Below are 24,384 nucleotides of genomic sequence, written 5' to 3' on the forward strand. Positions count from 1 at the left end.
AGTGTAGGAGGAACAGGTGTTGTGTGTGTGCGGTGGGAGTGCCGGTGCTGACGCGGGGAGCTGTGTCGCTGTGCCTGAGAATGTGTTGTGCTTTGGCGAGGGCTGACGGGGACGTTGTTGGTGTAGTGATCTTGGTGACGGGTGCTGGAGTGACTGACTGAGCGAGTCGTATTGCAAGACATTTCGCCGCCCAAGAACACATAATTGACAAGGCTTTCGTAGGAATTGTGGGCATTTCCAGGGGTAGTTTTATGACCCTGGTGGTAGTTTGACCCTTCCTCGGTACCGTGAACCTGAAGAAACACTCATTAGAACCCGACTGACCCCCTCTTTGATCTTTAGAAACAGCTGATGGGAGAGGCGAAAGTGTCTTATGATACCGAGAAAGCAAATTAGTGTTCCATCAGTGTTTTTTTGTTGTTATTGAGGCCGTTGTGTTTTGAGTGATGAGAATGTGTGAGACGTTTGATAAGTTGTGTAGCTCGTTTGGTGATGATCGTGCGAGGTGTGGAAGCGACACGGCGCACGAGGTGTAGAGATTAACGAGGTTTAATTAATGGATATCTTCAAAGGTGAGATCAGTGTTGAGGCGAAGCAGTCGAAAATTAGGGGAGGAATAAAAATGGAAAAAATCCGTCGCTGAAGGTGAAAGCAAACTATGCCCTGGGGTGACTCCCTCAACCCTGACCGTGCCTACTCGCTCGTCTGCCATTAAATTAAGGTGTAGCGTGATGTGAAGCAAGGCGCGGCGAGGCACACCATGGAAGCCGTTGATGCTCCGCCGCAAGACACAACAAACCAATTAGTGGAGGGGTCGGTGGGCGGCGCCTCCAGTGTGCCCTCCGCCAGGAAGTCTCAGCGGGCGGGACGGGGCGGCAGATGGTTCTCTCGCGTCCGGGTGAGCGAGGACCTCCTGGAGCAGCTGCGACGAGAGGACGTTGACGGCATGACAGATGAAGAGCACCGCCTTAGACTGCACGAAAATCTCCGCAGCTCTGTGACGCCCTTGGCTGAGGTCCACGGCGCCAGCAGTCACAGGGCATTCACCCGCAGTGTACCGGACAACACGACGGCGCCCACAAGCAAGGACGTTTCCCTCGTGCAGACTCCCTTGCGTGATGGCGTAATACTCAAAGTCCCCGAGGTGTTTACTCACGCCAGAACTCCCTCGGAAGACGAAGGAATATCGGAGGTTGCGTCATTTCCGTCACTAGGCAACAAGAATGTGGATGGTGGCATCGGCGAGGCCCACACACCGGAGGAAGAACATCAGGTGCACTGTTCGACACCCTTAGAGTGGGACTTCGGCGAGGAGACAGGCGAGCCCCCTTTGACTGACCACTTGAAGACTAAGGAAACCGCCCAAGCTCCATCTCCCTCCAGCCTGGACGGTGACTTTCCCCTCGACTTGCCAAATGGGATCGAAGACGACGCCTCCTCCTCATCTTCGTCCTCCTCGTCGTCGTCCCTAACCTCGTCTGACTCCGGTGCAGGAATCAGCCCGGACTTCAGCACCGAGGAGGGCGCCGTGCAGGCCGTGACACACTGCTTCTCGTGGCTGGAGGACGATATATTCGCCCTCGAGCCGCAGAACTCAGCTAACAACCAGGTGGAAGATGAGGGGGAAGCAGATGACGGTGGTAATGAAAACGAAGCCGAGAAAGAGATCATAGGGGGGGTGAAGATGGCCCCAAGAACACGTCTGGATGAGGAGGAGGATAGCATAAGGAGAACGTGCGCTGAGTATCCCCCATTTACAAATCAGACGAGGAGGAGGAGAACCGACGTGGCCCAAGTCTTCACCATTCCCCACGTCGCTGATCTGCCAGTGAGGGAACAAAACAGACACAGGCGTAGCGTTTTGGCCCCTCAGGAGACCCCGAGTGAGTACTGCCCTTCCCACGGTGACGAGAAAGTGTCCGGAAATAGCGCCGCGAAAAAACGAGGAGAAAACGCAAAGAAAGCGCCGAGTGACAGCCAGCAAACATACATGACAGACGGTGCGGAAGAAAAGGAGGAAAAGAGAGGAGGAGGAGGAGGAGGAGAGCAAAAACAACAACAAGAGGAAAACATGGCAGCTAACGAGATAGAAAAAAGATCTCCACCGACTCCCAAAACTGATGACGTTATCTGGGACCTCAAGGAAGAAGATGAAGAAGAAGAAGAAGAAGAAGATAACATTATAAAGCACGTAAAGAGGAATATAGAGGCAAATAGCAGCAAAGAGAAGACATTCGGTGAAGCAGGAGGAGAAGGAGGAAGGTTCTGGGAGAGTGAGGAAGTGAACTCGCAAAGCTCTTGGTCCGAATCCGAGTGGAGCGAAACGGACACCTGCATCCTGAGGCGGCCGTTGGCTCGGGACTCTGACGGCCTCTCCGTTGATTCGATTTCCAACGAGGACGAGAAGGAGGAGGAGGAGGAGGAGGAGGTCGCGATAGGAGACTCAAGCACCATCCGCAGCAGCCCTTACCCCCTGATGGCTCCCGATGACTCAGCAGCCTCGCACCCCTCAGAAGAAACGTCAGCAAAGAAGGAGTCAGGCGAAGGAGGATCAGACCACCACCACCATCACCACCATTCATCGCTGAGCTGCCTTGGATGTCTGGTGGAGGGAGATAAGCGTAAGACGGGAGGAAGAGAGGCGGATAAGAGAGTAAAAGGAGGAATAGCGGGAGAGGGAGAAGGATTGTTTGGAAAGCTCCGACACACGCGTGATTGGCTGGACGGAGAAGGTGAGGACAACAGGCGGTGGTTCAGGCTGAGCGGGACGCGGTCAGTGGCAGAGGCCTGGCGTGAGGGTGGGCGGCGTGGACGAGACCGCGAGACACTATCAAGGGCACACGAAAGAAACATTATCAGCTCAGGCGACGAGGACGAGGACGAAGAGGACAGAAAGGAAGAAAAGAGAGAAGAGTACCTGAGCCGGTGGCGAGATCTGTGTCGAAGACTCGAAGACTTGTCACGTGACAGTCCAGTGAACATACAGAGTCAGGGTCAGCACGCGTCCTCCGCTGCCTCCCAACGGCACCACGACCACTCGCCCTCACCTCCGCCGCCACGCCGCCGCCGCCGTCAGTCAGGGGCGACGGAGGGTGAAAGTTGTCAATTTTCTTCTTACGGGAACGCATTCAGCGACCCGTGGCTGACGCTGCAAGAGAACACAGAGCCGCCTCAAGCCACCTGCACGGTCTTGCGGGACATGGCGGGCGCGGCACATCATGATGACTGTCGAAGTGAACTCTGCCCTGCGTGTGTTCACCACGAGGAGGCAGGAACCCAAGACCTGCAGCGTTGTAAAACTATAAGCGACGAGAGTGAGACTGACTACGAGGATATCTTTGACGAGAACGATGAGGAAGGCGAGCAAATGTGGTACACGAATGACTCTTTGGACTGTTACTCCACTGGCTACGCTGGCTGGTGCTCGGGACGGAGCCAAAAGCACTACACAAGCTCTCCCTGGAATATCTCTGGCGGGGGAGCGACCAGAGACGGCGATGCTGGGTATGTCGATCTTGAACCACGTGTTGGCAAGTACCGCGCCAGGAAGTGGAGGAGGAGGAAGAGGGAGAGTAGGTGGAGTGGCAAAGACGGAAGGGTCGTGCATCGTGACCTGGGTTCGATCAACGAGGCAGTATGGGCCAGGCTTCCGTCCCTCCCTCTGCTGGCGGCGCAGGAGGACAGTAATCACCAGGCCCACTATCAGGCCCCATGGACCCTCCCAGCACCCATCCATGGCCCACCCTCTCTACCAATACCCTCTGTGCATCACCACACCCTCCCGGCCCCTCCATCACCGTGCCCGTACCACTACCCACAGGGTGCGCTGCCAGCCCACCACCCGCCCTGCCTTCGCTGCTTCCACCACCAACAGCGACAATCTTTTCACCACGGGGCTGCCAACGAGATCAGGCACAGCGAGGGAAATATTTGTGACTGCAGGGCAGGTGAGGAAGAAGAATGGAGGAGCGGAAGAGACCGATGGCCGGAGTCCGCTGTTTGGTGGCAGTTGGGGACACGCGCAACATATGGTCACCATAATGTATGCAAGAAAGGTGGCTTAGACGTTAGAGGAGTATGGGAGAGTCAGCCGCGTGAGGCGGGGGGCGACGGAGTTCCCGCAACGAACGCCAAGATGGCCTGGGATTTTTCTACGCCTCGTGACTCTTCCTGGTTTGAAGGGCGTTTGTATCATCCGGGCGGCAGGACGTCCGTGTCCAGCGCCGAGGATGTCGTGCTGCCCAGCGGGGCGTGTCGCGGTGCCGGTGCGACGACGCTCAGCGGAGGTGGCCCGCCCCCCGCCGCCCACCCAGACACTGGCGGCCCCTTAGGCTGTAGCCGTTACGTATATCAAGTCCACCCTCGACCGGAAAGCGACATTGCCATAACGTTGGAGAGCCGCCGGCCTGGCGCTAGAAGACAGGCATGGCCAGGCAGAGGCGTCCCAGAAGCTGGGGACGCGGACGCGAGTGCTTCATTAGGGAAGCTGTGGAATATCGCTAAATCCGCGAGTCCGTCGAGGATGTACTATGGCGAGGACCACGAACGTTGTACAAAATGTCCCTCCCGAGGGTGCAGAGAAACGCCTGGGCCCGCCACGCCTTCGTTAGCCTCCCTGCAGCACCGCATGCCCGTCCCCGCTTCATGCTTTACTCACGCCCTTTGCTCTGGCGTTCCGCTTTACAAGAGGATTCAGAACGCCCTCTGTAGCGGCGCCAGCGCTCTGACCTCCGAGGAAAGCGGCGCCCAGCAGTTGACGGAGCCCGTCCTCACTCAACCTCTGTCCATCCACAAAGAGACCTTTCCTGGGGCAGCAGACTCTCAGAACCATCGGGACGTGGAGTCTCAGGGGGGTTTTCACTTTCTCGAAAAGCCAGACGTGGCGCCCGTCGGATGTGAAGGTAACCCGGCCGGAATATCAGAAATTCACCGATGTTTTCACTCCTCCCGTGGTGGTGACGAGGACGCTGGAGACGCCACTCTGAAGCTGACGGCACGAGAGCCCCCGGATGGAACGGCAACGCCATCTGCCCCCGTGGAAGGCCTCCCCCACAGCCTCAGCCACACGCCGCCCCTCAAGACACCCTCACCTCGGCTACGAGACGATATCGCTGACCCTCACAAGGAGTTCCCAGCGTTAGAGGCGCCTTATCACCACCATTACAGATGTGAAACACTGGACGTTGAGCAACCAGTCAAAGTTTTCCAGGACGCCATGATCTCTGGGCCTCTTTTTCCCACCGAAACAACCACCCAGCGCGCCGTCTCTCCGCCTGACGTGCCGGCTCGCCAGGGAGGATGGAAGTATTCCTCCCCTTTCCTCCCGCTCTCCCCTCCTCCCTCTCCTCCGTCACCTCCACACGCCAACCCAGTTCACATGCAACCACCAGAATGCGTTTCCTCCCCCGCCTCTCCGCTCCCCCGCCCCGCCACCCCTAATGGACCGCAACAATTGCTCGCTGCCGCAGGCCGCTCGTCGCCCTGCATCCCACGCGACTCATTTGATGGATATTATGACGACGCGTCAGAATTCGACAGCGTCTCCTTGCCCAGCACGCCTGAGGCCTCCATAAGCCCTCACCCGCTTCCGGACGGCGCAGAGCCACAGGAACTGACGCCTCACGAAACCATAGAGCGGCGTGATTCCCCGTTAGTCGCCGAGGAGGAGGGAGTCAAATGGTTAGCTCCATCACACCTGGACCCTCACCACGGAGAGGCAAGCTTTACCAGCCCACCCTCGACCCCGCCTTGTTATCCCTGCCCAGGCCACACGTCGCCCAATATAACGGTCCCAGTCTGCGAGTCCCCGCGGAATGATACACCGACTCCCTCCCCGCCTCCAGAGTCCTTTTCAGCGGGCGGGTGTAGCGGGCCGCCCAGCTCCCACAGATCCATCATCCCGGAAGCCCCGAGTCAGCAGTCTTCCATCCTCCTCGCTGTCGACCCCCCCGCCCCGCAGTCCCCCGAGTCCTATTCCTTAGTCGATCTCATGAAGCTCGGCAGCTATGATGGATACGTTACATTGCCCGTCACCTTCAAGTCAGCGCAAGTTGATAAAGATGAGGTAGCGGGAGATGACTGCGCTGAGAAAAGTGTTCCGGAAGCCAACGCGAAGGGCTGCGTGGCGGGGGCGGGGGCGGGGGACGTAAGCATTAACACCCAAGTTAGAGTTTCGTTGAGGAAGTTCTGCAGGCGGCGAAGAAACGGCTCCAAGAAGTTGATCATAAGGTTCACGCTGTGTTTAGGTAAATGTTGGAACGGGACTTTTGTGTGTTAGATAGGATGTTTGCGAACCGTTGTGGTGATTTTTTGTTAGAAGCTCTTATGAATTACTCGTTCGTACTCTAAAATATATTGATCCTACTGTATTTACATATATTATAGACCCAAGAATAGTGTTTATGCTCGTATATTAAACCGACACGATACAAAAGCACGTAACATGTATTTAGCAAGCAGTATACGAAACAATTAGTACATTATAAAGAATAGCACATCAATCATAACTTAAATCCAGCATCACTCCATCATCAATGTCGTATCATAACCATCTTGAGTAATCTCTTAACACACACACACACACACACACACACACACTCACTTAATCGGCTTTCTCAACCTGCCAGTCACAGCTTACTTGCCTAACTTATCAACACGTATTTAAAATCTTAAGTAATGTCGTCTTAAGAGGCAGGGCAAACCTCTCCTTCACCTCGCCTTTCATTACACTACAAAAAGCATCTTACCAGAGCTCACGGCCGCCTCCTTTCACATGCTGCTGGTGCCTCTGTGCTTCTTACTATTCATTGCTGGAAAAAGCTTCCCAGCGTCATCTTAAGTAGCCTATTATTATTATAGATGCTTCTCCATTTTTTTATTTTATTTACGCATATTCCGCTGCCCAGTCATCAGTATAATATGTCTATTAGCGTTCCCTATGATTAATTAATATATACTTCAGTTTGCAGTAGGTTTATTTTAATTAGGAAATATGCTTCTCTGTTATTTTTATTTACGCATTCTAGTGGTCATAATAGTCGTCAGCATTGTGTGCTTAATAATGTGATGAGTTTATATATGGTTGAGTTTGCAGGGGTCGTTATTTAAGTATTTACCCGTTAATTTGTGTCATGTTTTCTTATATTAACTAAACTTTAAAACACTCCTAAATTAATGTCAAGTATCGCTTATGTTTCAACTAAACCCACATGGAAACTGCTTCAGCTTAACTATATATAGGCTCAGTGCACCACCATCATCATCACCATCAACCACCACCACCATCAACCATCACCACCTCCATCATCATCACCACCACCACCACCACCATCATCACCACCACCACCACCATCAACCACCACCACCATCACCACCACCCATCACCACCATCATCACCATCAACCATCACCACCACCATCATCACCACCACCACCACCACCACCATCACCACCATCATCAACCATCACCACCACCGTCAACCATCACCACCACCATCAACCATCACCACCACCCCATCACCACCACCGCCACGTGCTGTCACCCCCCCCCCCTCCCACCCCTGCCGCTGCCTGTCCCCCGTGGTGCCTGGGCCGTCACGTGCCTCGCCACCAAGCAACACCCGGGGCTGCTTCCCTTCGCTTCCTCTGCGCCGCTCGCTCTCAGCCTCACCCAGATGTCGCCTTGCGCTTTTTATCCTTCTAAGCCAACATTGCTCTTTTTATTTATTTCATCTCCATTCTGTAATTTGCGTAAAGAAGACAGGTGTTTACGCTTTTTTTCCCCTCCATGGAGTTTAATTATGCTAGATTTGAGCAGCTGTGTGATTTTTTGTACCTTCATTTTCGAGGAAGTTAGCTATGTTACTGTATTTTTTTTTATAATTACGTCAAGGTTGTTGGTATTTAGGTCATCTCATTCCAGCCATAAGGCATAGGAAGTCATGAACAGTGTCTGAAGTCCGTCATCCTCAAAGTCAATGCTGGTCAGAGCCGTGAATCATTAAAGCATTTCAGGCACTCACATTATATAATAGTTCTATCTCAGTATTTTGCCCATGCTTAACTTCTAGGCAGGTGCAGGCAGTCCATCATCATTATATTGCATACTTTTAAGTTTTCCTCGTTTCTTTTTGCTTCCAGAATGTGCCGGGTGCAAGGAGGAGCTGGTGGAGGGCCAGGCACTCATCGCCCTGGACCAGCAGTGGCACATCTGGTGCTTCAAGTGTGCCATTTGCAGCACCGTCCTGCACGGGGAATACATGGGAAAGTAAGCCAGCCTGCAATGCCTTCCCTTTGTGTGCCGGGGAAGGTGGTGGGATTTTGAGAAGAGGATTTTAATTTAGGTTATTTTGAGGGTGTTGATTTCAAATTATTAAACACCTACAGGAAATTTATGAACGAGACTGGTATTTAACCCGTCTGCTGCGATTGGCACGGATTTGGCCTTTACTGGTAGCCTGGTAACATATAGTCCCAGGTCTTTCTCTTTCTCTGTGGTGGATAGTGGAGTGTTTCCCATGTGGTATTGATGTGCTGGATATCCCTTCACTGGTATCCTGGTAACATATAGTCCCAGGTCTTTCTCTGCCTCTGTGGTGGATAGTGGAGTGTTTCCCATGTGGTATTGGTGTGCTGGATATTCCCTCCCAAGGTGCAGGACTTTACATTTATCTTCATTAAATTTCAGCAGCTACTTTTTGTTCCGGTCCTTTAAATTGGTGGTCTTCTTGTTGGAAATCCGCAGTCAGGGGGTTAAGCAGTAGGCTACATGTGTTATCAGTTTGGAAATAGAGACTGTAGGCCTATGTGTGTCTTAACTATCTCTTTCATCTTTTATTTTTTACATTCCCACCATTTGCCAGTCCCTTTTTACCTAGTCTCCCCGGCCCGTTCATGTTCTCAACCTCTCCTAACATAATCACACTTACATAATCTCCCGCAAGGTACAAATCCATTCACACATCGGAATGCTATAAGTGTCCTCTGCCTTCCTGCTTGACTCCAGCTGCCATTGTTTCCCCAGGGACGGTCTCCCCTACTGCGAGAAGGACTACCAGGCCCAATTTGGGGTAAAATGTGCCTACTGCAACCGGTTCATCAGCGGGAAGGTGCTGCAGGCCGGCGACAACCACCACTTCCACCCGACCTGCGCCCGCTGCACCAAGTGTGGCGACCCCTTCGGCGACGGGGAGGAGATGTACCTGCAGGGTAAGCCATGGCAGCGGGGGGCAGGAGCTACAGGGGGAGTTGTAGACAAGGGAGTCGAAGTCGATGGAGTAGTCGGAATCTGAGTTGCAATCTTAAAATTTCCTGGAGTCGGGGTCAATTTTTTTGTATCCGACTCCACAGCCCTGGTTGTAGGCAAGATAACAACCTTCACTTAGATTTTGGTTGTAGGAATATGTGCTGAGAATGCCTTACAGTGAGCTGGTTTTGTATGTGCCCCCCCCTCAGGGTTATCACTGAAACCACGACATGAAAGAATTATGTATGAATGCCTTGTGGATTTTGTTGATATATAAGAGAAGTACTATAATTATCGGGATCATTATATCTGTGTGTTGCATATCAAACAGTATTTTTTATAATGACTGACAAAAAAAAGTATACCTACCCTAGTAATTTTTAACTGAATAATTTTACTAAGGTGATCGGCTGAATAGGTTGATGGGTTTTATTTCTCATCAAAGTCATTTTTTTAGTGACTAACAAAAAAAAAATGTTTATACTTGCAGAATGGGTTAATGGATTTTATTTCTCATCAAAGTCATTTTTTTAGTGACTAACAAAAAAAAAATGTTTATACCTACCTTAATATTTTTAACTGAATACTGAGGTAGATTGGCAGAATGGGTTGATGGGTCTTATTTCTCATCAAAGTTATTTTTATATTGACTAACCCCCAAAAAATGTACCCCAATAATTTTCAAGTGAATAAAGTTAATAAAAAGAGCAAATAAGCATGCTGTAGTTTGCTAATATGGGTTATTTGCCTCAACGTCTATCTAATACAAAACTAAACTCGACCTTCCCATTACAGGTACAGCCATTTGGCACCCTCGCTGTGGCCCAGGACCCACTGAAAACGGCACAGTCCTGAATGGCTCACTCTCCAACGGCCACCACGTCAACGGAGACCAGAAGCCCGAGAGGGAGCGAGACTTTGATGGCATGAGTTCCACTGCATCAGAAACACAGGTGGGTGGCGGAGGAACCGGGGTGAGTCTGGGCCACTTAGGGCTATGTTAAGAAGAGGAGATAGTATAGCAAGTCCACCATGTACATAGCATTCCCCAAACTGTTTCATTATGTCCGTGACCTAAATGTGGCAATCTCTGGCCTCATCCGCGTCTCGTCGTTTTTCTATTTTTGTTATTAGTTTATTAGACATAGCACAAAAACAATAGGCAAAAATTGATCACGGTCTATAATTGTTTAGTCATAGATCATCAATTGGCATAGACTGTGGTATTTCAAGCTGCCTGATAAGAGATGCACCATGGCACTCTTTGGGTTTCACTTGATCTTGTGTAAAAGCAGTCTTTCCACGGCAAACACCACCGTCAAACCCGCCCCACCTTGCCAGTGTATCCTCCCAAACCTTCTGTCATCCCCCAACCTCCTTCAGAAATTTATAAGTTATCCATGTTAGAGAGGTGACAGCCATAGACTATGATGTGTCATTTAGTTTACTTTTCATACATATTGAATTATTAATATAAGAATGTTGCATGGGTTCACTTGTTACTTGGTATATTTCCATCACTAGATCATAAAGGTTTGTGTGATAACCTTGAGATACCATTGAATATATATATATAATCTTTATGCTCTTTATCTTCATCTTTGTTCTCCTTATCCTCCTGAATACCAGCTGTTGTAAAAAAATATCATTTGATTCATTTTTTTACATCACTGTTAAGGAATTCAAGTGTGTTACAGAACTTAGTAAAGTCAATAATATTACTTGTAAGTCAGGTACTGTAATGATATACATGTTCACAGATTTATCCGACAGACTCATTAACATTGTTCCCATTTTGACAGTTTATCGAAACTGTAGAATCATCAGGCCGATGGCGAAGGGTATGCCTCAGAGGGTGCATAAGACCACTATACTAACTTGTTTTCCAGTGCCTTTTGACTAACTAGCGTTGAGAACGTCCAACTAACCAGTCTGGTTGTACAGAGTGGCTTGTGCAGTGGTTGTGAGAGCCAATAGTCAGCTTTGAACAGACCTGGCATAGGCCATTATGATAACAAGCTGGTTACTGGTGGACACGGCCAGCATGGACATTTTCATATTTATGATGGAAATACTTTCACTGTAGTTATGCTTTAATTTTTTTATTAGAACTCAGTGTTACAGTAGTTCTTGGCCCTTTGCAAAACTTTAGTAGGAGCATCAATATTTTTGTTTTAAGATAAAAAAATGTATGTAATGTTACCATTACACTTTTTATTTATTTGATGTATTCCAAGCCTTTTAAAACATTTTTTTATTTAGATACAATTAAAGACCATTGGTTTCCTGCTTGTTAAAAGGTAGATTTCTACACTCCTGTTGTAGCCGACCATCTGTGGAGTTCAGTAGATATGCCTAGACATGATGTAGCATTTTTTACATGATGCTTTCATTGTTATTGTTCAAGTACACTTATTCTCTGTCTGCTTGGTAAGCAACATAAGTCCTTTGAACTGAAGGGAAATAGTTCCAAAGCTTTCATATAATCAGTGAGTTTCCCATATCTTAGAAACAGTAATAGTAAGATCTTAAGGAGTTGTACAAGAGTGATTCAAAATAAAGCAAAGTACTACAGCACGGCCACTAACACCTCGCCACACACCTGTGTTGTCCGTGTCATCACACACCACGCCATCATCAACAACTAGCTCTCCTTCCTTTACTCTAAACACACGCCACACCTCATCAGATGTTTGTACTACTGAGTCATGGTACACGACTCTTTGTAATCCTTGGTTCATCTTTATTTCAATGCCACACAACATTGGCATTTGTAGCATTTGTCTTCACGTTTGTCATCTTTTCTCCCAGCATAGCCAGCATTTTTATTTGATGACCTACTTTATGTCGTGTGTATTTGTTTGTAGTTCATTTTATTTCCATAGATATGTTCTTACACATTTTTTACAGTTTTTGTTATGTTTAGGCATGTTTTATAGTGTGTACGTACATCATTTTGCTTCCATATTTTTATATTTTGAACAGAAATCCCAAAACCAGTTCGAGTCTGATTGTTGTTGGTTATGCATGATTTATTTTTCTAGTTGTTTTTGTTTTGCATGTTTTATTCTTTTGTTCTTAACTGTGTGTTTCAGTTTTCCCGCTCCCGCACGCCAAGTCTTAATGGATCCTTCCGCTCCTATAGTCCTTATAACAGCATAAACCGGAAGGTGCGTTGCTCACTCAGCTCGTGTTCAGTTTTGTGTTGAGCCACAAAATACTTGGATGTGTTTTCTGTTTGCACACATCTAGAAGTAGAATAGATTTTTTTACTTAAACTCTAATGTTTGTTTTATTAAACAGATCAAAAGTTAGAGAAAGAAAACTCACAAGCATTGTATTTAATTATGTTTTTCACACTTTGTTGGTTTTCTTTATTTGTAAAAAAAATTTTTTTTTTTAACATGGCTTCAGCGACAAAAGGGATTACTATGTCTCCTTTTATTGTGAAATTTCCTCCCTCAAAGTATCCATTTTTATCTCAAGAATAAGAAGCTTTTGTTATAATTATTATGTATATTTATCACTGTGCAACAGAATTTAGTATTGCTTTCCTTAGTGTGGCACATTAGCACAGTATGGATGTCCACAAAACACAAATTCTCTTTCAATATATAAAATCTGTTCATGATTCACCCCAACTTTCCTGTCAGCCATTCATAGCTCCTCAGCACATGTGCAAGCTGTCTAACGTCCCTCCTGACCTGCAGTTCTCAGGCCCGTACCGCACCTGCTCACCGGGCTTGATCCTGAGGGAGTACAAGTCCTCTCAGAGCCCCATTGACATCACGCGCATCTACACCTACTCATATCTCACTGCCGAGCCTTCCCAAGGGTACCTCAAGCGCCCACTGGACCCATACGACCGTCCTCCACCGAAGTCGCCACATTTCCACCGTCCACCAAGTGAGTCTGATGGGTTGAATGTGTCGGTATTTTAACACACACCTACATCCCTGATCTCAGTAAACTTATAAAAAAAAGTGCAGCAGAAACCAAGCCAAACATGCTGAATCACAACATTATAACTATCACTCATCATAACAACTCTTACCCTTCATCAGCGGATTCCCGGAAGCTCTCACTGCCCAAGACCTCAAGCCGGCTGGGGATGAGGGTGTTGGTGGACCAGATGCAGTCCGACACGCCGAGGCCCAAATCCCCGCACATGAACAACGAGGAGCCCATCATCCTGTCCCACTACCCCGGGGGACGCAAGCCACCATCCGGCGATGTCTCCCGCATTGAACGAGATGATTTCCCCGCCCCGCCCTACCCCTACACAGACCCCGGTAAGCTGGTTGGTGTGCTAGGCTGGGAAGGGCTTACAAATATTTTTCATTTTCAGTTGTGTCCAAGTTTGTTTATTAGGTTCAGAAGTTAAGCCTCAATCATATTCCAGACTCTTTGGAGTGTATAAAATATGGTTTAGACCTTACTATCATTTATGTGTATATTATCTGCAATAGGTTTAACAGTTGCATACAATTTCCAGGTGTTAGAGTATGATACGTAACATGATTTCCTCACCATATGTAAATTCTGTAGCCCGTTTCCCATGTCGCCACAAAGTCACAACAACAAGATGGTTAAGGCACTGACATTTCACCTCTACTTTTAGCATCAGGTGAACTTGTACCTAATTTGTTCTTATTCTGCTGCGAAACCAACGGTAATGAATGTTACTGGGATAGTTTTCTTAAGGGCCCCTATGGTTTTTTGTCCCAAGTCTGTCTGTGTGAGAGTGAGAGAGAGAGACATTGATCCTGTTTGCCTCTCATGCGTGGTGAGGGCTCCCCTCACCCCCAGCAGCTTAAAGTTAACCACTGTGCACGCCATAATCCCCCTTGCTTTGGTGTCTCCAGCAATAACTGAGTCTCCCTCGGCCATAGTGTTTCATGCCGCAAAGTTTCTGGGTAAAAAAGTGAGTTCTTCCTCGAAAATACTTGCATAAACACCAAATACCAGGTCAAGTGACTCAAATTACCTAAAAACTACCCATAAGCGCACAGCAGCATTATTATTTTATGGATTTGTTATTGGTATTTGGTGTGAGGGGTGGAGGAGACTTGCTTCTTTTTCTGTTGCCTCACACTTGAGAGCCTCGTGCTGCAGCCAGAGTGTTTCCCTCGGGTGCGAATCACATTTATTCCACGGTCTCCCTTGCAAGCGTGTTCATTCCCCTTTACCTGGTGGATTTTTTTTAGTATATAGAGCGGGTTTTACCTTTTACTGTAGGAGCTTGTGGTCTTCTTTTTAGTTTATTTAGTAATTTAAAATATTTCTTGTTTTGGAAATACATCTGCAATTTTTCAACCATAGCCAATCTGGTTCTTGAATATCTAGCTGTGGCTCCCCGGCCTGGTGGCTTTGTACCCTTACTCACGTCAACTCATCAACCATCAATTTGAATGTCTTATAAGGCTGGTAATCGCATGTATGGGGTTAAGTGTACATGTCTGTTTCATTACATATCGCAAGAGACAATAAACTGGGATGTAGCTTTGGTGATACCGGACACTCGGGTTTTACACCAAACTCTCAATTTTTTTGTCTAGAACATTCGTTAAAATTGTCACACCTCTGTTGGAAGCAGTCGCTAATGATGATGATTGCAATAATGATAATGTACCATCTTCTAAGAACCTTGATGTTTTGTTGAACCAAGTCCGTAACAGCTGCTGGTGACAAAGACTCAGAACAGGTGGTTGATGGTTGATGTTTTACCCCTGACAAGTCGTCCTCTCCACACCACTCAGGAGAGCCTTGGACATTGATGGAATTTTAAAGCTCAATTCAAGCCCTTGTATTGTATCAATTGTTATAATTACCAGCATAAAAGCATATGAAGTTTTTGCATAAAGTGTCACCATCAGTACTGAAGTTGTGTCCTGTGTTGCATGACCAAGGAAATGTTGTCTCATTACTGAAAGAAGTTAGTGATATCCTTCATAGCCTTCCTTAAGGTTACACGTTCAGTTGAATTGTGAATAAGATTTTTCTTTTGTAAAGTCCCTGCATTTGTGTTTAGTCCTGTTTGCAAAGTAACGTTGATGTTTGTTTAGAAAGTCTCCTTCATTTACGTTGCTTGGAAAAAGCCATCACCATCCTTTGATGTATTTGCATGTTTTCTTTCTGTTCGATATCAGAAATATTTGTAAAGTTACTGTTTAGATAGAAAATCTCTTACAAGAATGTGTACATACTCTAGAAATGTTGGATGTACATAATGGCTTAACTTTATGCAAGTCACAGAATTGGTAGCTCTGAGTGGTGGTGGAACACTTGTTAGTAGCCTTGCTTAGACCCTAGACCCCAGTCATCACCTCTCCTGCCTCATGAGGGTGTGAGTGAGCCTTCTTGTGTTGGACTAACCCTCTTCCTGGGTGTGGCCCTGGCCTCATGGGCAGATGTTTCAGAGCGGCGGCGGAGATGGTCTGGCAGCAACAAGGCCGTCAGCATCGACGAAACAGACGAGGGAACCGAACAGGAGGATGAAAGTCTGGTTGAAGATCCTAAACTAAAGGTGAGTATCCGTGTTGTAGATTTATCCGTGCTTCACCCACAAATAAGTGACAATCCATTTAAAAGTGAGATAATAAGCATCACTGCCCCATTCTTTTAAAGCTGTCAATCAATTCCTGTGAATGAGTATAATCCTACAAATGTGTGACCTTGTCCTTGTGTCCTTGTGGCAACTTAATATTTGAACCTCTCAGCATGCTCCTAGTGCCACTAATCATCAGAATGGCATGTTTTAAAGTTGCTCACCATTGCAGAGGGAAGAAGTCGAGCTAAGCAAGATTGCAACAGGCATTGGTAAAGTGTTCCTTCAACAAGTGAAGGAAAGGGAGAAGATTCGCGCTTGGAAGGCCACTCACCTGGACCCTCGCAATGCCTCACGAACCCCGGCTGCCGACCGCGAGCCCGGTTACAAACTACGCTTCGGGTCATCTCTAAATGCCTGTAAGTATCTCTTCCCACAAAGATAATGCAAGCGGTGAATACAAGAATATGGTAGTACAGGGCTTGCCTTTTATCACAATACATGAAAAAAATATTTACTGCATTCCGTATATAATTGCATTTTGTGATTTCATGATTTAACAAAAAGGATTGCTCATAGTTGCTTAGTCATATGAGGCTCTTGCTGTACATTATTTGTCCCTCACTCTCTTTCATCCATCCCACCAGCACCTTCCCGGATGACCGACCACAGCCGCCCGTGGGGACCCGAGGAGGATGAGTTCGACAGAGGCTCTTCCTACCGGTGCTCCACTGGCAGGTCCTCGGCCACCATCCCTTCCTATAACGGTAAGTCTCCTGACCTGTGTGTCTGGGCGGTTCATGGTGCCGGGCCATTTATCACATGACGGTTCCATAAATATTGTGCCTTTTTGTGAGCCATTATCACAAAAACTAACTTGTTTCCAATATTCCAACTCAGATTGCCAAGCTTTTTGCTCTGAAATATTATTCTATTTGAATCAAGTTTTACCATAAGCAGCAGATTTAGGCACAAATTAGTCAAGTGTATCACAAAGAAAGTTGTCCCTGCTGATAAGTTTGTGTAATGATAAATATTCCGCTGTGAACTAACGCATTGGTGTTATTACTCTGCAAACCAAGAGGCCAAAAGTCTAGAATAATTAATTGGTTGGCTTCTAGGGTCGTATTATAAGACATTTCGCTGCCCAAGAACACCTATTTGACAAGGCTTTCAGGAGCTCATTTGACCCTGGTGGGTGGTAGACCCTTCTTTTCTGTACATGACCTGAAGAGACACACCTATTAGAAACCTCATATGAGACATTTTTCACGCCCAAGAACACCTATTTGACAAGGCTTTCGTAGGAGCTGTGGGGATTTCCAGGAGTAGTTTTATGACCCTGGTGGTAGTGTGACCCTTCTTCTGTACCATGAACCTGAAGAAACACTCATTAAAACCCGTATTATAAGACATTTCGCTGCCCAAGAACACCTATTTGACAAGGCTTTCATAGGAGTTGTGGGCATTTCCAGGAGTAGTTTTATGACCCTGGTGGTAGTGTGACCCTTCCTCTGTACCATGAACCTGAAGAAACACTCATTAGAACCCGTATTATGAGACATTTCGCCGCCCAAGAACACCTATTTGACAAGGCTTTCATAGGAGCTGTGGGCATTTCCAGGAGTAGTTTTATGACCCTGGTGGTAGTGTGACCCTTCTTCTGTACCATGAACCTGAAGAAACACTCATTAGAACCTGTATTATAAGACATTTCATTGCCCAAGAACACCTATTTGACAAGGCTTTCGTAGGAGCTGTGGGGATTTCCAGGAGTAGTTTCATGACCCTGGTGGTAGTGTGACCCTTCCTCTGTACCGTGAACCTGAAGAAACACTCATTAGAACCCGATTGACCCCCTCTTTGACCTTTAAAAATAGCTGATGTGAGAAGCGAAAGTGTCTTAATACCGACCCTAGACCCTTCCAGGACTCTCTTCCTTCTTGTTACATCACTGACTTGCGGAGTTTAAAGGAGCTTAATTTAACAGCAGCGTAAAGCCTTTCACATATCCCCATAAAGCGTTCCGTTGTGGTAATGGCTCATGTTTCTTACTGTTAGCATTAAGGGGACATGGAACACTTGTTTTTACTATGGGAATATTTATTTACCTATGCAGTGGTTCATACCAAAATGTTGATTTCCTTTGAATGTTTTTTTCTGATCAATGCAGGCTTGTTTGTGAATATTAGTCTTTGAACCATTTAGTATTTTGTATGGTCAATGAAGTATGAAAGCCTCACACTTAAGGTTAGCGAGCTTATCCTAGTTTTTAAGATGTGTAGTGTTAAGAGTGAAGGAGCAATAGTTTAAGCATTTGAGTGACATTTTCTGCCAAGTTGCTTTGCTCAGGGCTTTTGGTTTTGACTGACTTTCCATTGAGCAAGTCAGTAGTCAGTAATGGCCTAAGGCAATAGTCAGCAGCAGCGGTCAGGTCTGTATCGTGTGAACATCTAAGTCAGTCTTGTGCTGAATGTTGGATGGTCCCTCGGCCCTCCTCTCCCCCCACCCCCCTTCCCTTACACCCAGGTTGCTGTGATCTAATATAACACAACATTAACTGTAGACTAAGAGGAACTGTCACTGTCAAGTTGGGATGTGCCTTCCCCAAAAATGAAGTTTCTGAAGTGGTCACTGGGTAGTAGATCTTAAAGTTGATTTCCTTTGTCAATGGTCAGTTCATTTGGTTGCATGTTGGGTTTTCTCATAGTTTTAGGTTCAATGTCAATAGTACAAGTTATAGTATTAGTGATTCTCAAAGTCCTCGTTCTCTGGCTTTTGTGGGTAAAAGGTCAACTTGATGGTGAAAATGCAGCAGATATGTTTCCAGGTTTTGAAGATCAGCCTGCTGGAATTCCTGTTTTGGAATGATTTTGAACTTTCTGAACAGAATGGCATATTGCTGTCTTTTATTAGTTTGCATGAGAGATTAGTTTTAGTGACTGTTTCCTCTGAGGTGTTTTCTCTTATGTTGGTCCCTATGTTAGTGTTACCAATTGTGATGTCCTTTTTTTGGCCCAATAACAAATGAGTGCTCCGTTTTGGCTGCTAAAATGACCTTGCTTAGTTTTTGCCAGCGTTTTATTAGTAATCTCTCTGTTTGCTAATCCTGTGATTATTTGAGTTCTCATGCAGTCATGAAGCTCATAAATACATGGTACTTTTTTTTAGCATTGACGATAAGTGTTGTTTTTTTAATCAGAATGCATGTCTGCCCTGTTAAGGCCTCTCAGGATTCATTATATATACACAAAATTCTGTCATAGCAACATGGGATGGATGTGTGTGTAGAGACTGAGGAAGTGAAGGGAATGACATGAAGGTTTTGGTGTGAAATGACAGTGGTAATGTGTGTGTGTGAGAGTAAGGAAATGAGGTTGTAGTAGAGATAGTATGCCGGGCATGATGGATGTGAGTACCCAGGCAGAACTAGACAAACTGAAAATGATAATAAGGATTAGAGCTAAACTCAGCATGGTGAAATAATTAGTAATCTTATAAACTAGAAACCAAGAGAAAGCCAAACTCTAGTATTCCTCAATATGACAAGTTTTCAAAGCTCATGAGATACACACTTTAAATATTACATCATCCTTAGATTAAGAATGGGAGACAATTCTTTTATATATTGCAATTAGAAAGCCATTTTTGAAAAGGGATTGAAGTTCATGGGTATTGCTGTTGACTCATGGTTTCATTATAAAAATTCAGCTGACATAGTTTAAAGCCATCAGCAGATATAGATTGGACTTAATTAAATTTTTACTCTGCATTTTCCCCAATGACGCTTTTGGATAGTTTTTAGATGTGATCCCTAATAGTTCACACTGGTTTTACATTAAATAGACATTGTATAGTCTAGATTTTTAGGTGTTTGTAAATATGCCTGTGTACCTGACCAACCCAGGTGTGTACTTGTGCCTGTATGCAATGGTCCTAGAAAGGTGTGTCGAATCCTGTCTATTGCTCAAAGACAGAACCATAGAGCAGGAAAATTTGACCAGCTTCATCTCAGGGTTGCACAAAATTCAAATTGACACTGATACTGTAGCATGTTTTGGGTGCTCTGGGTATCATCAGGGTATCAAAGAAGTGCTTGTAACACTAAAAACGCATGTATTGGCATCAATTTGAATGTTGCGTAGCTCTTATTGGTAACAAGACGGCACCTGTGACGAAGCCGCTCAGAGTCTCCTCCTGTTCTGTGGGTCTGGTCATAAGGGGTGGGGTGGGGGGGCGGGGTATACCTGTCTACTTAACAGAGGAATGTGTTAGTGTACCTGTTCTCACCGGTCGTAGGAGGCGTGTGAATGCTTGTCTAAACAGATCCTAGGATGCCGTTTGCGTACAGTCTTTCCTAATCCGAGGGAGGTATATGTTAACTGTCCTTACTGAACCTAGGAGATGTATGCTTGCTTGTCGTTATTGATCATATATTAATTTCTTTATTTGTATTCTTATTTTTTTATTTGTCTTTGGTTGCATGTGTGCATTTTCCTTACTGACCTTAATATTTTGTGTTCTCTCCCTCCCACTCCCCTTTAATCACACTATATCCTTGCTGACTTGCGCTCTCCACACCCTTCCCCTTCACCTCCTCCGTGCTGATCTCCCTCACTGACTGTCTCCATTTTTCTTCTGTGGTCATTTTTCTTCACCCTCTCCGTCTTTTCTTTCTCCCTCTGGTGCCTGCCCCTCAAACACGGTGCTGTGGTGGACATGACAATCTGTGGTGGTGGTGGTGGTTGACTCCCTTGGGTGTATGGGTCCTTAAAATTACCTTACACTGGGATGGTCTTGTGACTTGTAACTACTCATTCATTGCTTACTCCTGACCATGAACTGACTACCCCAATGACCTGGCTTGATTGTGAACCCTGATTACCCTCGCCTTTGATCTGTATCCTGGTGTTTGTGATTATTTATTTTATTTTATTTATTTATTTATTTATTTTTTTTTTTTTTTCCACTATTGAATTTGGTGACCCTTGACCGACATGACTGGTGGAAACTAACATCTCATTGTAATACGTGATGGCAATATCCTACTTTCGGTCTCCCACTGTTCCTTCCTTCATGCCTTTTCTCACTTTTCTTTATCTGATTTCTGACACTACATCTCTCTCTGCCCTCCTCCTATGCTCTATCTTTTCTTTAAACACTTTTCTTTCATCCTTTGTCTTCCTCATTTTATCCTTCGCTTTGATCAATAATTTTCTCGATACACTTTATTAACTTTTCTTCCTAATTTATTAATCTCTGTATCTTCCTGTCCTTCCCTTAAATGTACCACCACCACCATTATCCATCCTAACCCTCACACCTGCCCCCAATCTTCCTCCTTTTCCTCTTCCCCCCACCTGCTCCTACCCCATAGTTGTATCAGCCCTCCGTGGAGAGCCTAAGCCTGGGTACGGACTCAAGTCCTCCACTCTCCCCGCGGCCGGACGTAACGGTGGTTCTGCTGGAATGATGGTGAGTGAGCGTAGCGTAAGACTGTAGGCTCCTCCGTACTCTTCTTTCCGCTGTTCTGTAAGGCAGTTATGCGAAGATTGGTCTGTGGCTCCAGTGGGTGTTGTGCCGTGCTGGTGGTGCCCGTCTCATCACACACTAATACTTATCAAAAAGATGTTGCTTATTTTTAAAGGATTTGATGTGTTACTTCAATATTTCCATTCAGGATATAATAAAATTTTACTCAGGAGATTACCTCAAAATTTCCATCAACTAAAATGACAGAAAAGTTTCACGGCATTTCTATTCATGCCACACTAAGCTGTAAATTATCAGCTGATTGAAGTGATAAATGGCACCCTCTGTTTTTCATAAATATTCCAATGAAAATTTGTCCCATGCTTTTTATACTATGTAAATGGCTAACTTTTCTGATAAGCCTTCTCTCAGTAATGCCAAAAATTGAGATCATTAATGAATACGTGAATGTAAATTTCATATTTTCCCAAAGCATCCCCTCGACACCTGAACAAAACAGTAACACTTGTAATAATTATTAAGACGTGAGAGAGAGGTAGAACTGGCCACAGCAACAAAGCGGCCCACCAGCACTGTAGCCGCTGTGAGCACGACCAGTCCTCCATGACTGTGGCCGGTGGGAGTTTATGTACTGACCTGTCCTGCCCCCGTGGCCCTCAGTCGTCAGCTCCCTCAGGCAGCCTCCAAAGCCGGGCTACGGTTTTTCACCGCGCAACACCTTCTACCGCCAGGGCCTTGGATCCTATTCTGCACTTCATGTAAGTTCTTGCTTCAACGCTGCTTCTGTGACGTTGTTACGTGCTGCTGTTGTTTCAAGCTGTCACAGTGTTACCACTGAAGTTTGATGTAACATGATTTTATTTGATACTGCTGACTAATTTACAGAAACTTGGATTACAGTTTGTCATTAACTTTCTTGATTGCCAATTTGATAACTGAAAACTTTTTTGTAACTTTAAATGTTTGCAATTGTAAAAGCTTCTCCATTTTGCATTTATTCTTGCTTTTGATTGGTGCTTATCTCTGCTATTTATGCTTCTCTTTCTTTATTATTCAAATACTGTTTGTTTGTTTTTTGCATTTTTCACAGAATCCCTAAGAACTAACAATCCATATTTTGCAGTTCAATTTAACCTAAACCTGCTTAAAACAATTTTAAGAACTTGTTTTCCCAGACTTCTAAATTTTACCACTGCCAAGTTTGTCTTTTAACTGAGCCTTAAGATGGTAGCACAATGACCCCCATCACTGCCCCACTCTCTTTTGATGGCCTTCTGTCATGACCACACCTGAGCCGTGCCTGAGCCGTGTCTGCACACACTGAGCCTGAGGGAAGTGTGGAGCTTCCAGGTGCCCATAAGAGTCTTGTTTAGCCACAGCACTTTTTGACTCTCTTGGTCAACTGTAGAGGAGTCTTATTTAGAATTCCCCAATACCCAATGCTAATTTCTTTTATTCATAAAGTCTCTGTCCCTCCAGGGAGACTACAGTTTCTCCGGCCTCGGGGAGAAGACGCAGAGCACTGAGTTCAGCAGCGCTCGCTCCGACGGTGAGTGTCCCCTCCTGCACCTTCCCTCATGAGGCCCACTCTAGGTGCCGGGGCTGTGTGCTGGTCTTAGTCCCAGTGGTCAAATAAAGGATGTTAAGCTTTGTTGCAAACTACTCAACAAGTGACAGAGTGCAGCACTCCTTCACTAATGGGTCCAGGGAGAGTTCATAACCTGAAAATGACACAAAGTTTTAATGTTAAAATTATTTGGATTAAAGGAACATTCATAATAGAAATTATATATTTGTTTTTATTTATTTGTTTATTTATTTATTCATTTATTTAGAGTAAAGTTTTGTAGTTTTCCCGTATAAGTGAGTATTTTTTTCTGTGTGAGATGTTCAGTTTACTAGCTTTTGAGTTTGACTCCTTCATAAGCATTTTTGCTTTTATCCTTTAATGCTGACTTTGCAATAGTGTCTCCTGCATACACAGCTTCCTTAGCAAGTGTGTGTGTGTGCGTGTGTATTGCGCGTGTTGCTGAACCGAGCCTTTGGCCCTGACACCCCGCTAACTAACAGTCTGTGCTTCAGTGCCTCATAGATGCTGTTCAGGCCTCACTGAGGACCGGCTGAGGCAGTACACACCGGGGACAGTAAAGACCTCAAAACAAAGTGTTAACTGTCATCAGAAGCTTAAAGAAGGTGTACCTGGTCATGTGCAAAAATTTAATTTCAGTCACTGAGGTTTCTTATTGGTTCATATAAATTAACATTTTCATGCATGCAGTCAGGCAGTTTTACCATCCACATTTACTGTACCTTCAGTTCTTTTAGAGTTTGAGATCTAGTTTAAAGGTTTGCAGTTGTTTTAATCACTGTCAGATAATTCACTTTTTTTTTAATTCTACTTTTCAATACTCAAAACACAGTGCATTTTTTTAATTATGGTTAAGATTTAGTATTTAAGCCTGGCTATTTGATAAAATTATAATGGTACAGTTTAGTCACAACCCTAAAGTTTCCTGGATCCTTTTTCACTTAACAAGGTTGCACAGAAAACCTCTGTATAGCCGTACCATTTCTCTCTTGATTTCAATGTTTCCATCCCTTAACCCACACACCTCCCACTCTCTTCTCTCACACACACACACACACACACACTACCATAGACTATCTTTCCCTCTTCACTCTCCTCCTTGCCCACTCTGGGTTGTGAATGTGGAGCACAGGAATGTAGCCACACTGAGGTACACTGGTAGGAGGAGGACTCTTTGTGGAGGATCCGTGTATTTGACTTTGGTTTTGGTCTCTCAGTTTCAGCAGGTTCGCTCACAGAAGCCGATAGGAGTGCATTGGTATGTATTGACAGCTTGCCTGCGGGAGACCCTTAAGTAGTGCCGATGAGGCTTAGTTCACGTTGTAGTAGGACTTTGGGCTTGATTGATGTCACGTATCTCTTGTGTGACCTGACAGTGTTACTTGTTGTCTCCCCATGTCCAGCAAACACAAACACACTAATGGAGATGTCTTGTAACTCACTCAGTCCCAGTTTGTTCTCTTTGTATGTTGTGATGCATTTTTGTTGTGTTGGCCGTGACATTGGCTGTGTT

At 45.7% G+C, this 24,384-nt stretch overlaps 1 protein-coding gene across 1 annotated transcript in view; it reads left to right on the plus strand.

The window, feature by feature from the left end:
• Positions 1-24,384, plus strand: part of LOC126987488 (actin-binding LIM protein 1-like) — a 110,381-nt gene that overhangs the window by 77,504 nt on the left and 8,493 nt on the right. Inside the window, exons 6-17 of the mRNA XM_050844454.1 lie at positions 8,139-8,265; positions 9,022-9,206; positions 10,039-10,196; positions 12,339-12,413; positions 12,954-13,149; positions 13,308-13,535; positions 15,654-15,769; positions 16,023-16,209; positions 16,438-16,557; positions 21,944-22,041; positions 22,763-22,832; positions 24,089-24,129. Coding sequence (XP_050700411.1) covers positions 8,139-8,265; positions 9,022-9,206; positions 10,039-10,196; positions 12,339-12,413; positions 12,954-13,149; positions 13,308-13,535; positions 15,654-15,769; positions 16,023-16,209; positions 16,438-16,557; positions 21,944-22,041; positions 22,763-22,832; positions 24,089-24,129 — 1,601 coding nt within the window. The remainder of the gene's footprint in view (positions 1-8,138; positions 8,266-9,021; positions 9,207-10,038; positions 10,197-12,338; positions 12,414-12,953; positions 13,150-13,307; positions 13,536-15,653; positions 15,770-16,022; positions 16,210-16,437; positions 16,558-21,943; positions 22,042-22,762; positions 22,833-24,088; positions 24,130-24,384) is intronic.

Source organism: Eriocheir sinensis, chromosome 65, assembly GCF_024679095.1.
Source record: "Eriocheir sinensis breed Jianghai 21 chromosome 65, ASM2467909v1, whole genome shotgun sequence".
In the NCBI taxonomy this organism is placed as follows: domain Eukaryota; kingdom Metazoa; phylum Arthropoda; class Malacostraca; order Decapoda; family Varunidae; genus Eriocheir; species Eriocheir sinensis.